The 15732-nt window shown below is 47.1% G+C and overlaps 1 protein-coding gene and 1 long non-coding RNA gene across 7 annotated transcripts in view; one reads left to right on the plus strand and one right to left on the minus strand.

Moving 5' to 3' along the window:
- LOC115032332 overlaps window positions 1–3855 on the minus strand; it is a 38430-nt gene extending 34575 nt beyond the window's left edge. Inside the window, exon 1 of the long non-coding RNA XR_003838005.1 lies at window positions 3498–3855. This is a non-coding gene — a long non-coding RNA (uncharacterized LOC115032332). The remainder of the gene's footprint in view (window positions 1–3497) is intronic.
- Window positions 3856–4932: 1077 nt separating this feature from the next.
- The window catches only part of Hnf1b (HNF1 homeobox B), a 54919-nt gene continuing 44119 nt past the window's right edge, over window positions 4933–15732 (plus strand). The window contains exons 1-2 of one of the 6 annotated variants that reach the window (XM_021176581.2): window positions 4933–5686; window positions 10194–10393. In XM_021176581.2, coding sequence (XP_021032240.1) covers window positions 5343–5686; window positions 10194–10393 — 544 coding nt within the window. In that variant the 5' untranslated portion in view covers window positions 4933–5342. The other 5 variants (XM_021176579.2, XM_021176580.2, XM_021176578.2 and 2 more) reach the window with 5 other exon arrangements.

A 15732-nucleotide genomic window follows, 5' to 3' on the forward strand; every position in this document is an offset into this window, starting at 1 on the left:
TGTGTGTGTGTGTGTCTGTGTGTGTGTGTGTCTGTGTGTGTGTGTGTGTCTGTGTGTGTGTCTGTGTGTGTGTGTGTGTATGTGTGTGTGTGTGTAGGGGGTATAGGTTAGGATTTGCTGACTCATTCAAAGGACTTTACACATAGCGAATATTTAGCAGTGTTTGGTAGTGAGCTTACCTGCATGCTGGATAGTTGGAAAGAAGGGGGAGAAAAGAAGGAAGAGAGAGGGAGAGAGGGAGAGAGGAAGAGAGGGAGAGAGGGAGAGAGGGAGACAGGAAGGGAGGGAACTCCTGAACCATGAGTGACGACTGAGCAAATACTTGATTCAGGTCTTGCTTGTGCTGACCCATTCAAGATATTTCTCTGAGCTACATCATTGAACTCTTCCAACAACCTGATGAGGCACAAATTCCATTGTCATCAACATTTACACCTGTTCATGATATAAAAACAAGAAGAAATAGAATAACTTAGCCAGAGTCAAACTAGGCATTCCCAGGAAGCAGTTGGTCTGCCTGACTCCAAAACCAGGACTTCCTAATGCACTAGGATATATTTCTTGGAAAGTCATTTCTCCTCCTAAATAAGGCTTCTACTTCCTCAGCCTGAGAGGGAGGAAAGGACAGGAGACCACGTGTAAGGTCGATTTGTAGCTAGCGGCCCTGACTTACAGAAGCATCTTACCCAGGTTTAACCAAGTGTGGCCCAGGAGCCAAATATATTGCCAGCCAATGCTGTTATTGTGTAGGGTGTTTTTGTTTTTGTTTTTCTCCCCTGAGACAGGGTTTCTCTATGTAGCCTTGGCTGTCCTGGAACTTACTGTAGCCTCCAACTCAGAGATCCACCTGCTTCTGCCTCTCAAGCATTAGGATCAAGGCATACCCCATCACCACCCGGCAGCCAATGTTTTTTGCTTTTTGTTTTTTGTTTTTTTGGGGGGTTAATTTTTTGTTGTTGGTTTTTTGTTTTGTTTTTGTTTTTGTTTTGTTTTTTTTGTTTTTGTTTTGTTTTTTGTTTTGTTTTTGGTTTTGGTTTTGGTTTTGGTTTTGGTTTTGGTTTTGGTTTTGGTTTTGGTTTTGGTTTTGGTTTTGGTTTTGGTTTTGGTTTTGGTTTNTGGTTTTGGTTTTGGTTTTGGTTTTGGTTTTGGTTTTGGTTTTTCGAGACAAGGTTTCTCTGTGTAGCCCTGGCTGTCCTGGAACTCACTTTGTAAACCAGGCTGGCCTCAAACTCAGAAATCCACCTGCCTCTGCCTCCCAAGTGCTGGGATTAACGGCATGCGCCACCACGCCCGGCCAATGTTTTTAGTAAATAAAGTTTTATTGGGACAACTACAGATATTCATTTTTGCATTGTATGTGATAGAATTGAGTAGTTGCCACCACAGAGACTTGAATGCCCACAGAGCCTAAAGCATCGACTATCTATCTAAACAATTGATAAATAAGTTAGTGACCACCACTGTATATGTTGTATGCACTGGAATTCCTTTCATGTTGTTGTTTAAGACAGGGCTTCATAGAGCTCAGGCAAGCCTTGAACTCTCCCAAACTGGGCTTGAATTTTGGATTTTCCTGCTTCAACCTCGAAAGTGCCACCATACACAGCTTTGGAATAAATTTTATCTTTTAATTAAGTTATAATTTATGTACAAGAATGTGCAAAAACACACAGAACAATATGCACAGGTTCTGCTGGTGCATCCTGAGTCCTTCAAAACATGGAACCACCTCTCCTCCCAGCACAGAGGAAGCAGAGGCAGGTGGGTCCCTAGGAGTTCAAGGCCAGCCTGGACTACTTAGTGAGTTTCAGGTCAAAAACAAAAACATGGACTCTTCAGAGGTTCAAGAGATGTCTCAGTAGCTAAAAGCATTTGTTGCTCTTGCAGGTCTGGCTTGCTTCTGAGCACACATATGGTGGTTCACAACTGTTTGTAACTCCTGTTCCGGGGGATTCATTACCATGTCTCTATATAGGCACCAAGCACACGTGTAATACACAGACATACATGCAGTTAAAACACTTTTACACATAAAATAAAAATAAATAATTTTGAGTGGGGGTTGGGGAGATGGTTTAATAGTTAAGAGCACCGGCTGCTCTTGCAGAGAGCCTGGATTCAGTTCCAGCACCCACATAGGGGCTCACAACCACCTGTAATCCCAGTGCCAGTAGCAGACGCCCTCTTCTGGCCTCCCTAGACACTGCATGCACAGACATTCAGACACACTCATACACATTAAAATTAAATACACATAGAAAGATGGCTTGATGGTTAAGAGCACTGGCTATTCTTCCAGAGGACCCACATTCCCAGGTTTTATTTCCAGCACCCACATGACAGCTCACAACAGTCTGTAATTCCAGCTCCAGGGGATCCAACACCCTCTTCTCTCCTCCAAGGGCATCAGACCTACATATGGCACACATACATACATGCTAACAAACCACTCATACAAATAAAAACATAAAAATAAAATGATAAGTACATGTTCATGCGTATCATATCTGCCTACACATCTGTAATTGCAGTTACTTGATAGTATTCTGTATTGCTCTGAGTAAATGAACTATAGGTCTGGGTAGGATAATCGCAGGGTAAGAACAGCTAGGAGACCTACCTGCACACTCTCAAACAGTTCCCTGAACTCTAGGTGCAGCTCTCTGTTCATTCACATCGGTGGCTGGGGGGTGGGGAAGAAGGGGTTAACACCGTAGTTTTTTGAGAGAGGGAGGTGTGGGTATCTGGTGGCACATCACAGTTCCAACTACAAATCAAAGCTGTGTTGATTGGGGGGCAGTGGTGGTGATGGTGGCCTTTCAATGGGTTTTCCCAGCTCAAGACAGAAGCCGATGATCACTATACTTATATCATGATACTGAGTAAGAGACAGGGGAAACAAAAAGACATTTATTCTGAACACTTCATTATCCTGTTTGAGTGGAGCTGTGAAGCAGAAAGAGTCCTCCTACTGGGCACAACCATAAGAATCAAGCATCTGTCACTTATCACAACAAACTAGAAAGCAAGAAGGTGAAAAGAAGGGCCCCCACTTCTGTGAACTTATGACCTCTTTCTCGGATTATAAACCTTGTGTGGAATCCCATGCTTACAACCACCCCCTTCCTTCTCCCACAGTCCTCCCCCCCTTCCTTCTCCCACAGTCCTCCCCCCCTTCCTTCTCCCACAGTCCTCCCCCCCTTCCTTCTCCCACAGTCCTCCCACAGGTGGTCCTGGTACCTAGCATCTGCCACCAGCTCTGTCTTTCAATGAATAGTTGCCAGTAGCAGACTGCATCAAAACCAGGAGAGTCTAGCACCACCAGGAGGTCTGATCCTGTGCCTAGCAGACAAGGGCTGCCCGGCTATATTAATATTAATATTAATATGAATACTCGTTAATATTCATCTCTCTCTCTGACCCAACCACAATTTCCTCCTAACAGGCTGTGTCTCAAAGTGCATGCAGTAAAAGAGTGTACTTAGAAGTTCCTTTACCCTGCTGATGGTTCTGAACGTTTGTCTTTCTTTGTCCAGTTCTTCCAGCCCTAATGCCCGGATGCTGAGAACCTTAAGCTTCCAAACCACTTTTACCACGGGAACAGGCCTGCCATCTTCACAGACGGGGGAAGTGTGTACACAGACGGGGGAAGTGTGTACACAGCCAGCTTTGCACAGGTGGTCTTCTTCCGTGTCTACAGCTTTTCTGTATCCTGGATATTAGGAATATATTTCACAAATGAGAGAACCGAGGTTCAAAACGGCCTCTACCCTGGGGAAATGTGTGCGCGCGCGCGTGTGCGTCCATATTTGTGTGTGTGTGTGTGTGTGTGTGTGTGTGTGTGTGTGTGTGTGTGTGCGTGTGCGTGTGNGTGTGTGTGTGTGTGTGTGTGTGTGTGTGTGTATCTAAGCAGTTTCCTTCCCTGCAGCTCAGGTCCCAGCCTGGAGGTCTGGGTGCGGCCTGCGCCTCCTTCCTTCCTCTCCGGGTCCCAGGGGAGATGTGGCAGAAACTCCTGCCGTGCTGTGCCGAAAGGCTCAGGGCTTCCTTCCGGACCAGACCTGGGTGGGGGAAAAATTTTTTTTTTCTTCAGTGGCTTTGGGGGTGTCTGCTCTAGGTGGCATACAAGACTCTTGCCACCACCACAGTGAACTTGTGTTTATAGAGCGCGATTCGTAACTCCCGGTACAATGGACTTCCTAGAATTAAGAACCAAAACAGTGGTCCTGGGTAACCCAGAGTTGCAACAGTTGGTCCAGCCACAGGTCAATCTACACATTTACTACTAGAAAGGAGAAAGACTCCGTAGCCCTAGTTTTGGGTGCAGAGATCAGGCGCTGTTGGGTTCCGGGTTTAGGCAGAGGGCGAGCCCCAGGTGTCCTGCTCCCCCTTGGCTTGGCGGGGCAGGTAGCTGGTGAGCCCTGCAGCGGCAGAGCTCCACTTTCGCTATTCCCTCTGGCCATAAATGAATCGGCGTCTCCTTTCAAGGGTCCCGCAGGCCTCTAGCACGTTAACAACGCGCGGTCCTGGTCAGGCATCCGGCAAATCCAAACTACCAGGCGAAGCTGAGGAGGACCTGGAGAGCAGTAACCGAGGTAAAAAGAAACGGGGTCCCTCCAATTCGTTCTAACCGCGCCTAAAGCCACTCTTATTCCTGGCGCCCATTCCCAAAGAATCGGATTCGCCACCATCTGACTACATATCCAGGCTTGCTACCTGCAGACAACCTGAAGGCTTTCTGCTCTTCTCACCCTCCCCCAACCCCCCCTTGCCAAGGCACCCCAACTTTGTCCAGCTCTCTCACCTGAACCCCCGAAGCGCAGTTTCTTCTTTCTGGACTAAAGCCGAACCCGTCGCTAGTGGAAAGGCCCCCCACCCCCACCCAGCCTAGGCTGCAAGCCGCTTGCTTTACCAGTCCAAAGGTCACCTAAAGTTTGGCTGATAAACAGAATCGGTAGAGAAGATTTGGAGCCCCCCAGCGTGAGTAGAATGGGCTCTGGCAAGTCCCAATCCCGGCCCAAGTCTCTCGCTCCGTTGGACTGTCCCTTAGGTTCTCCCACTTTCTCGGTTTTTCCCCCTCCCCACCACCATTTGCATCTTGCCGAAAGCTGAGCCCTTCCCACTCATTTGCATATCTTATATGGCCTAATGGTGGAGATCATGGCAAGTTAGAAGTTTTCTGACTCCTCTCGGAGGAGTCTCCGGGACCCCAGAGAGTAACAGGTGTCTGAAAGCTAAAGGGTGGAGGGGTTCCAGGACTTGGAGTTCTCTTGTAAAACTCCCCTCCACCCTCCTCTCTCACACCCACCCATCCCCTCAACCCTTTCTTTTTCCGTCCTTGGAAAATGGTGTCCAAGCTCACGTCGCTCCAGCAAGAACTCCTGAGTGCCCTGCTGAGCTCCGGAGTCACCAAGGAAGTGCTGATCCAGGCCTTGGAGGAGTTACTGCCGTCCCCAAATTTCGGGGTGAAGCTGGAGACACTGCCCCTGTCCCCCGGGAGCGGGGCGGATCTCGACACCAAGCCGGTTTTCCATACTCTCACCAATGGCCACGCCAAGGGCCGCTTGTCTGGGGACGAGGGCTCAGAGGACGGCGACGACTATGACACTCCTCCCATCCTCAAAGAGCTCCAGGCGCTCAACACCGAGGAGGCCGCGGAGCAGCGGGCCGAGGTGGACCGGATGCTCAGGTAGGCAAGCGAGCGAGGTACGCCCCGGAGCCCGCGTAGTCTCTGGAGTCCCCGGCCCCTCGCCGGAGGCATGCGGTGTACACTGCTCTCCCCCAAGCCCCTTTCCCACGGGAAAAATAGCCCGGGGGCACTCCGCTTCTCTGCTAACCATTGAACCTGGCCCTCCACCGGGCGACCTGGAACCCCCAGGCTTCGTCTGCCTCCACCTATGCGGGCAGCCTGGACCCAGGCACCTTGTTGGTGGTACCCAGTCACGAGAACCGAAGGTGCAGAGCTTTAGGTCACATGACCAGAGGGGCTGGTGGGTGCAGCGAAAAGGCTGCGATTGCCCCAGGACCCACCAAACTTCCCAAACCCCAAGCCACGTATTAATCCCTGAGATCCGCAGTTCTCTGCAGAAGACCTGGCAGCATCAGTGGCCGAGGCCTGGGAAGCAAGTTCTCTGATTGTGTCCTTACAGCGCCGACTTTAGAATTATGAAGTGGAAAGTTTGTAGTAGGGTCACCAGTGCCGGGCAAAAGAAACCACGAACAAAGGGAGAGATAATAGGTGCTCCTAAGACCACCATGCCCTTTTGCAGAGGTGGGCGTGTACGCTTCTCACTAACGACACCCCAGCAGGCTTAGGGGAGCCCAGGCTGGCTGGCGGTCCCTCCGGTGGCTGGGAGCACTTGCCGGTCCTCTCGCGCCGGGCCTAAGCTTTGACAGCTAGTTACTAATTATCCAAGGAGCCAAGCGGCTCCCTTAGACTGCGCGTCGCTCCGGGGCCACTTGGCTTCAGAAAGGAGCCCCTCGCGTGGCCTCTGACTCTTAAGCCCTGCGGCTTCAAAGTTTCAGAGTTACGGAGTGACTGTGGCGGCCTCCCCGGCTCGGCTTCCTTCCTCTCCTGCAGCGCGCGCTTGGGGTGGGATATGACCTTGCATTTGAATTTGCGCTTTGGGGACCCGGCCGCTCGCCCTCTAGCCAAGGAAATCTGGAGGACTTCTAAAAGTTTTTTTTAACCCCCTAAAATGATTTTGCTCTAATTTAAAAGCTTGGGTTTCTTTCGTTGCTGTTTCTCCACGTAGCAATGATTTTTTCCCCCCTCTGGCTGAGTTTAGCTGCCTGGATGGTGTCAGGGGTAGAGGGTACAGAGTGAGGTACCGAGCCCCCTCGGAAGGTTTGGGATGGCAGGCTGGCAGAAAATTTATCCTGGGGCCTGGCTCAGGGACCCGACATCCCGTCGCCAGCCCCCTGGGGCCTAGGTCCTTCCTCCTGAGAGCCACTGTCTAGTTCGCCTCGGAGCCGACTTAGGGAAGCCCGGGAGGCCGAGGTCGCCTCTCCACCGTGGTCCCCACCCCGGGCTGGACACAGCGGAGATGTAACATAAACTGCAGCACGTGGAGTTGGGGTGTTATTAATTTATTCCTATAAATCATCAACAGAAAGTACACAAAACGTGATTAGGTTGAAAAGAGAGGCGGGTTATTCATTGGTGAAGTTGTAAACTCGGCTTAGAAAGGGAAGGAAATCAAAACGCAGGAGGGGGTGCTCGCCGGACACACGCGCGGAGGTACGGGACGCACCCCCAGGTCCCCGCGCTGCTCCGGGAAGCCGACACCCGCAGAGCTCTGCGGGCGCAAGTCTCTGAGTCCGGGGTCTTAGGACCTGGGCCTTCTTTCCACCCCCAAGCCATGGGGAGCAGAAGGAGAGGAGTCCAGACTCTAGCTGGGGTGAGGACCCAGGACACACCCTGAAGCTTTGTCCCATTCGCAAGCTGGTGCCGCCTTCCCTCCCCTGGGCCTGGAGCGTCTGACTTTATTAAAGTAATTTTTCAAGAAATTGCTAGCGGCTCGCAGGTCACTGCGCAGCCGACTGCAGGGTACCGGGCACTCTCTTTTGTTTTTCTCTTCCCGCTCCACCCCCTTGTTCCCCTGTAAGTCAGAAAGAAAAGAAAGGTGTGCTGGGGAGGAGGGTCACTCGGTGGCGCGCCTGGTCGCCTTTACCCTGGCTGGAAGAACCTGGCCAGAGTGGAGGGTTGCAAACGGCCGTGTCGCGTGCTCCCCAGCTGCGGGTCGGAGGCTGGTGTGCCCCAGGGGCTTAGGAGACCTGGTGGGCCACCTAGAGACCAAGGCCCCTGGTTCCCCGCGAGCCGGGACCCAGCGATTCTCTGCTCCTGGGCAGCAAAGTCACCCTTGAGGAAGGAGCGGGCTGGACATTGTGGCCACTGTGGGTTTGCATTTGACACCTGCGCGGGCTCTACAAAGGCCGAGCGCTCCTCGCTACCGCGAGTTTCTCCTAGGGAGGAAACTGTATTTCCCAATAACTCTTTACCTGGGCCTCAGAGCTCTCCCCTAGGGAATACGGCGGGGCATTCTGGGATCCGAGAAGTTTTTTTGTTTTTGTTTTTTAGTTTTTCAGTTTTTTTTGGTTTTTAAGGTATAACTACGCCATCTTACCCCCAATTCAAATATTTTTAATTCGGGGCCTGAAGGTTTTGTCTCAACGGTTTTTCTTTTGTTTTTCTTTTTTCTTAATCATCTCGCTGTTAATTCCCCTTTTCACGGAACCACTCACGTTTAGAATACACTATTATGGTAGGGTTTTTTTTTTTTTTTTTTTTTTTTTTTTTTTTTTTAGGCACGTTGAATAACCGGTAAAGAAGCTAAACAAAGGAAAAATGGCCAAACGATCTGTTAAAGCGATACAGTGGTAATTTTTAAAACCCAAATACTGTTTTCTCTAACTTTTGAAGCTAAGGTTCATATCTGTTAGAAATGTTTTTCCAACCTAAAAATAACTGTGGAAATGTTAACCAACAATGAGCTTTTAGACGACCGCTGTTATTTACATGGTTATGTTTTAAATATTGATTGCCGTGTTTTTCTCCTGCTCAGGATGAATTCTCCAGGTCTGACACTGGAACGCAGTTTCTCTGCTTTTTTTCTTACTATTTCATTATGTTGTTCTGCTTTCTGGGCCTTAATAAATGCTTGAGAAATTCGTTAATTTATGTGCAATTAATGTGAACGTTTACAATTCACAAAAACATCTCGTTCGAAAGCCTGGCTTCTCACGAATCCGATAGCCAAGGCTTGCTGAAATAGCCACAATTCAAATGCCTATACAATATCTCCCTTGATTGCTGGAGATTTTTAACGCGTTAAACAAACTAATTGATTTTTTTTTCAGGCACCATTGAAAAAATAATTGTTTTACCACTGTATCTAATTTGGCCTCAGCTTCAACACCAATTTTTATTGTTTCATCTGAACCCAATTTTCTCTTTGCTTTTTGATGTCTTGTTAAGCTAATATATTGTGTGTATATGTTTGTGTATATTATATATCAACATGTAGTGAAGAATTGTTTCTATAGCTGCATTAAATAACTCATATACGTACTTGTATTGTTCCTTTAATACTTTTGATCTGTGCTGTGCCTTATGAGACTTAGTCTCATGATTCTAAGAGACTTTCTTAGTCTCTTAATTTCAATGACAGTTCTCATTCTAAGTCACCTATTTAACAAGCAAGAAAAAAGTAGCAGTGAAGTTAAAAAACAACAACAACAACAACAACATTGTTTTAAAAGCCTGGGAGATACCCTCATGCCTTGTTTATAATGCAGGCTGTGCTTGCATTTGTGAGAAACCAGAAGTATGTCTATTCTCAGTCCAAACTTGAAATCAGGGAGAACTGCTACCTCCCAGTTGGCCTTTCTATATCAGAAAGATGCAATCTTACAGGCAAACAGAGGACTTGGGATCATTAATGTCTTACTCCCAATACTGAAATTACTCTTCCTTGATGGGTTTAATTTTAGAGGCGGGGCTGTGTTTTTTTTTTTTTTTTTAGCATACCTGCTTTGCAAGTGTCCTGTTCAACTTGAGAGAGAGCATATTTGAGAACACTTTGCTAAAACTCCAAAAACAATGTAATATTTGATCACAAAAGGAATCACAACTATACAAAGTTTGATTGCTGGAGGTTTCTAGATACATCAAACAAAAATAATTTTATTTAATGCCCAGGCAGTTTTTAGAAGACTGACTGTTGCTTGTGTCCCAGGAGGTGTGCACACAGACCCACCCCTGTTTTAACAGACTGGACCTCCTTTTTAGAAGGAAAATAATGTTGGAGAGTTTTTACTAAAACTTTTAACACAGATTTGGCTCCGTGTAGAATCAACTTGGGCTCCAGGCATCTTGGCTCTCTGAGTCTTTTAGTCTCTTGAAATCCAAGGAGAGTGGAATAAAACAAGAGTCTTTTCTTCCACAGCTAGGGGATAGGGTCTGGGGAGTGGGCAGTAAGGGCAGGCTTAAAGCCCTTCTTGGAAGGAAAAGTTATATCTGGAGGGCACAAGGTAGGAGGTGCCTACTCCTCTTGCATATAGTTTGCTTTTAGCCATATACCTCTTGTGAGGCTGGAATTCCAACAGGTGGGAAATGACTTTTTTGCTCCCAGCAGGTGAATACTTTTCTTTGGGCATTTTGAACCAGCATCCTAAAGATCTGTTTCTCTGTCTAGCGAGGACCCGTGGAGGGCTGCCAAAATGATCAAGGGATACATGCAACAGCACAATATCCCCCAGAGGGAGGTGGTCGATGTCACAGGCCTGAACCAATCCCACCTCTCTCAACACCTCAACAAAGGCACCCCCATGAAGACCCAGAAGAGAGCTGCCCTGTACACTTGGTACGTCAGAAAGCAACGGGAGATCCTCCGACGTAAGTGTTTTAACCTTGCCTCTGCTTCAACCTATAGGGGCTTTTGCCCTCACTCTGACCTGGTGGACTGCCTTAGTTTCCCCTCAACCAAGAGGCCTCTTAAAGTAGTTGGCAGATAGATACAGTTGCTACACAGTGGCTTATCTTGTATCATTTCTCTCTCCCACAGCCCCTCACTACATAGCTAGTTACACTGAAAAGGCCTTCAGGGTGTGCAGTGTACTCTGCATCTATCTAGTCCTTCTTTCCAACATCCCTTTCATTGTTTCTTGGTTGACATATGAAGATAGTCTGAGTTTCCAAAGAAGAGATTACATGGTGGTCAACAATATAGATGGTCACTACTGTTATTTTCTTCCCCTCTGGAAAAAGTATATATAGTTAAAGTGTCTGTACAGAACCTGACCCTGTTCTGTGGAACTGGTGGTGGGGGTGGGGTGGGTCAGGGGTGGAGGACTGAGTCCAGAAGCAATTTAAAGCAATTGCTCACATTTACCAAGATTAGAATTTGGGCTCAGCTGAGAGTGACTCCACCTAGTGAAGACCTCCTTTCTGTCTGAGGCAGGACACACTTAAAGTGTATGCACTTAGAGCTCTGACCAATTGGTTTTTTGTTGTTGTTTTTGTTTTGTTTTGCATGTAATTAATTTCAATGAAATGTTTTTAGTTCGGAAGAAGTTATTAAGGAAAAACGGCAAGGGATTCTGAACAATTTTGCAACAAGTTACCTACACAATCCACAAAATCTGTCCCCCTACACTTTGCGTGTCGTACATAGGTTCTTCCACACACTTTTCACACAACTTCCAAATTTACCAGATTACCTTTGAAATGCTACTACCACCATGTAAAACTCAGAATCCCTTAGAAAGCCCTCAGTTATGCCAACAATGGTGCTTATGGGGGATTACATGGTGCAAAGTGACTGATGCTGGTTCACTGATTCAGCTCACATTGCTTCGCTTCAGGGGGATTGGGTTTCTTTCTTTCTTTCTTTCTTTCTTTCTTTTCTTGGTGGTTGTTGATACAGTTTTATGGATTTTTTCCTTTGGCTTTTGTTTTGTTGTTGATGTTGTTGTTGTTTTGTTTTTGTGTTTGGTTTGGTTTGGTTTGGTTTGGTTTGGTTTGGGTTTTTTTGTTTGTTTGTTTTGAGACAGGATCTCCCTGTGTAGCCCTGTGCTGGAACCCACTCTGTAGACCAGGCTAGCTTTGAACTTAGACATCTGCCTGCCTCTGTCTTCCAAGTGCTGAGATTAAAGGCATGCACCTCTATACCCAGTTTATACCCAGGTTATTTCAGTTCTTAACCCAAGGTCTTCCTTCTGTCCCAAGATTCCTTCCATGCAAGAATTCTGAGAAGTTTGGGTCCTTACACGGAGGGGAATTTGAACCTTGAGCTGTTTTTATTTGGAGAGATCATCTCTTGCCATCGCACTTGATCTCTTTGGACCCAGCCCCCCCCCCCTCTCTCTCTGCTGTGAGCCTCTGTGTCTTTGCCAACACATTCATTTCCATCATTTTCTGGGTAGGAATCTTTTTTTCCTCTTTCTGGGACAGTCACTTTTAAAATTGCTCTTGGATTTTTTTGTTTTCTACACATTGCTCCGAAATGACTGTGACTGTGTTTATTATGTCCGTGGGCAGGAAGGATATCAGTGGAAGGAAAGGTTCAGGACACTTGTCTCCGTCTGAGGTTAACTCTTGAATTGGAACATTATGTGGACAAAGTAGATGACTGTGGAGCTGTCTGCTGTGTAGAGAAATCAATCCTTTAAAGTCTGGATTGGCTTCCCTCCATGGTAGTCGTACGCAGGGAGTTGACCTCCTGACATGAAGTTCCTGCATAGCCCCAAAACATTCTCAGGAGCCCCAGTTTGCAAAGGCCAGACAGCTCTGAGGGAGAACTAGCTCAGAAGTCAGGGTGGTATTCACCCAGCAACCCCAGGACAGACAGAGAGACACAGGAGACACTGGACCGTCTAACAAGACTCAAGTCCCAGAAAAAGCCTCAGCATGCTCAAGAAGGGATAATTGACCAAGTGGATGGCAAGCTGCAAGGGACATTTTTGTTCAGTGTTATTATTGGTTGTTACTGGTTTATAGTTACAGGAGACAGAACTTAAGGACATATTCCTCCCCCTGTAATTAATCGTACATACACCTGCCACGCCCCAAGCACTATGCTAGTCTGTGGGGTTCAGACTTCCACTCTCCTGAACAAGTTGAGAAACCCAAATAATTCATGAGACCAGATTTCCAGGCCCTCTAAAAGGCATGCACTGGGCAGCAGGGCTGCTGCTGTAGCACCTGGAGAAATCCTGGACGACTTACTGGAGGAGGTAGCATTTGTAGCAAGCCTTAAAGAATAAAGAAGACACCCTAGCATGGAACAAAAATTGGGGCGATAAATAAAAGAAAGTCCAAAGAAATGAGTTGAGTGGAAATAGAAAGAGGAGATGAAAAATAAAATTATACAAAAAGGTTTCATGAAAAAAACAAAACCTAATAAACGGTACTTACTATTCAAGGGCTTGCCTATGCACATAGAACTTTTTTGTCTAGCTCCTAAGCCCTGGATAAGGCTGCTAAAGTAAACGTTCCAATGTCATTTTTATGGGCATCAAATGTTTTCTGTTGCATAGCATTTGAGAGCAAGTGGAGGGAAGTTGGTGGTAGCGGCAGGACCTGTGGTAGTCGAGTTCTTCAAACACTGGGTGTGGCTAGGCCAGGTCCTTTAGGGCTGTAGGCTCTGAGTGGTCTACAAAAGCTCCGGGTTCCCACCTCCAGTCCCTGTCCTGCGGGATTCATGCGGCAAAAGCGTCCTCCACCAAAGTCAGATTCGGGGAGCCTGGGGGTTGTTTTGCACTGATTCATAAGCTAGTGGTTAGGAGCGTTCGAACATTCTAGGCTCATCTGACTTTGAATGAGACCCACGGAGACCTCCAGTTGTCTGCTCCTGGGAATCATTCTGGGCTGTGAGAATTAGGTGGAGGGTTAGGTGTAGCGGGTGTTGTGCTGTAGAGATGGACTGTTACCCGTAAGACTAGTGACACCTGCTTACTTCAAGTGAAAAAAATCTCAAAAGAATCCCAGACAGTTGGGGTTATCCTCACTGGCTTTGGCTATTATTCATAGGGGATTCTATAGATGCCTTGCAGGGCCCACGGGGCAGGGGGTGGGAGATGAGAAGGAGAAGGAGGAGGAAGAGGAGTAGATATTAGATAGTCCCCTCCCCACTGAACAGGGGACTTCTATCTCTACCTTCACCCTCAAGTAACAGTATTTAAAGAGTTGCTGTAGAGAACAAGCAATATAAAAGGTGAAGAAAACACCTGGAAAAATATCTGACTGTGGGAGGAGCTATCTGACTGTGGGAGGAATTATCTGACTGTGGGAGGAGCTATCTGACTGTGGGAGGAATTATCTGATTGTGGGAGGAGCTATCTGACTGAGGGAGGAGTGTCATTTTGCGCACATTGTCCCAGGGAAGCTGGTGACAGTCTGCTTTTACATTTAGCAGAGGCCATTTCTGGTTTCTAAAATGACCATGGGCTGCCATGCACACAGAACCCTAGGTGGCCAGAGGACCATTCTAAATCAAAGACTCCAGTGACAGCAGTCATTTATCCACCTGGGACACTGCTTCTGATTTGGCCATTGGTCACTGGTTAAACAAAGCCAGCCATACCCACAACTGGGATCTTAAGTTCAGGCTGAGAAGAAGCTACCATTTTCTTGTAATGGGCCAAAATGGAAAGAGAGTCCAAGACAGGTCATAAAATCCCAGGTATACAGACTGGAGACACTAGGAAGGGTTTGTGGATGGGGTTCACACGTTAAGTAGTGAGAATCAGTGATCCAGTTGTCTCAGATAGCATTTAAAACTTCTGCCATGTCCAGAGGCATTGCTGGAGTGCTCTGGAGGTTGTGGCTGAACACTGAGAACAACAGGACTGAGAAAGGATACCAAGGTCCAGAACAAGGGCAGCAGGGACTGGGACATGGATGTATGTGTCCTGCACCCTCAGGAACACTGCTCTGTGCACACGTGGGAAGAGAAGAACTTTGCTCCCTTCTTAATAAAGTGGGTACCAAACCTCAATCCAACCATATGAGCCAACATGTGGCCACTGGGCCAGGCTTCTGCCTTTCATTCACTTGATGAGAGTGAGTTGAAGATCGGTCTGCCTGGGCCTGAAAGTCAGACAGGTGTCTCCTGCCTCTCTCCAGCTCCTGTACTGTCGTTCCTGGCAAGGTCTTCTGTTTCAGACTCTATACTTGCCATCTTTCAAATTATGTGGGCAGATCATGAGCCAGCTTCCCCATAAAAGGTTTCCTGGGGCACACCACACATACATACATACATACATACATACATACATACATACACACACACACACACACATACATACATACATACATAACACACATATTACATATATTCCACACAAACCATACATATCACACACATACATGCACACACATGGAACACATGTCGCATATATATCATACAGACACCTCACACACACACACATGCATATACATAACACACATATTGCATATATACCACATACACCACATATAGCACACATATTACACACATATCACACACACACACACACACACACACACACTATTGCCTTTATAATCATACCAGAAGTCTAAGAAGCATCTTCTCTTTCAGATACAAAGCTCTTGGTATTTATTTCAAAGCACAATTTTAAAGGTTTGGGATTTCATGGTTTTTCAAAGAACCTAGAATTAGAATGCAGGTGCCCAGAAGAGGAAGAGCGGGGGGCAGGGAGGGCTACACATCCTCTAAATATGATGGATAAGTGTAACATGCACCTTTGAACAATTTCCCCCAGCCTGATACTTGACTGGGCTCATCCCCCTGTCATCAAAATACAAGCATTCAGAGCCAGGAGGTGGTGGCTCTTGTGTCACTAATCCTAGTACTCAGGAGGCAGAGAGACAGGCAGACCTTTGAGTTCTAAGCCAGCCAGATCTACAAAGCGAGTTTCAGGACAGCCAGGGACACACAGGAACCCTGTCTCAAAATAAATACTTAAATAACAAGCATTTGGGATCCAGAGTGTGACTTCAATGTCAGAAGGTCACCAAGACAAAGGAAAATAATTAATTTTCTCAAAACATTGACTTGGCGACCTCTGTCCAAGAAAGAAAAGGGTGGCTTTGCTGGGGACACAAGATGAGCAGGGAGGGGCCTGTTGTGAGGTGTACCCCTTTGTATCCCCACATAAAACTGGAGCGCACTGTAAAGCTTAAGGGAGAGGAATTAAGGTGTCTTTGTCCATTGGTCCGTCCGTCTGTCTGTC

This window comes from Mus caroli, chromosome 11 (genome assembly GCF_900094665.2).
Source record: "Mus caroli chromosome 11, CAROLI_EIJ_v1.1, whole genome shotgun sequence".
Classification (NCBI taxonomy): domain Eukaryota; kingdom Metazoa; phylum Chordata; class Mammalia; order Rodentia; family Muridae; genus Mus; species Mus caroli.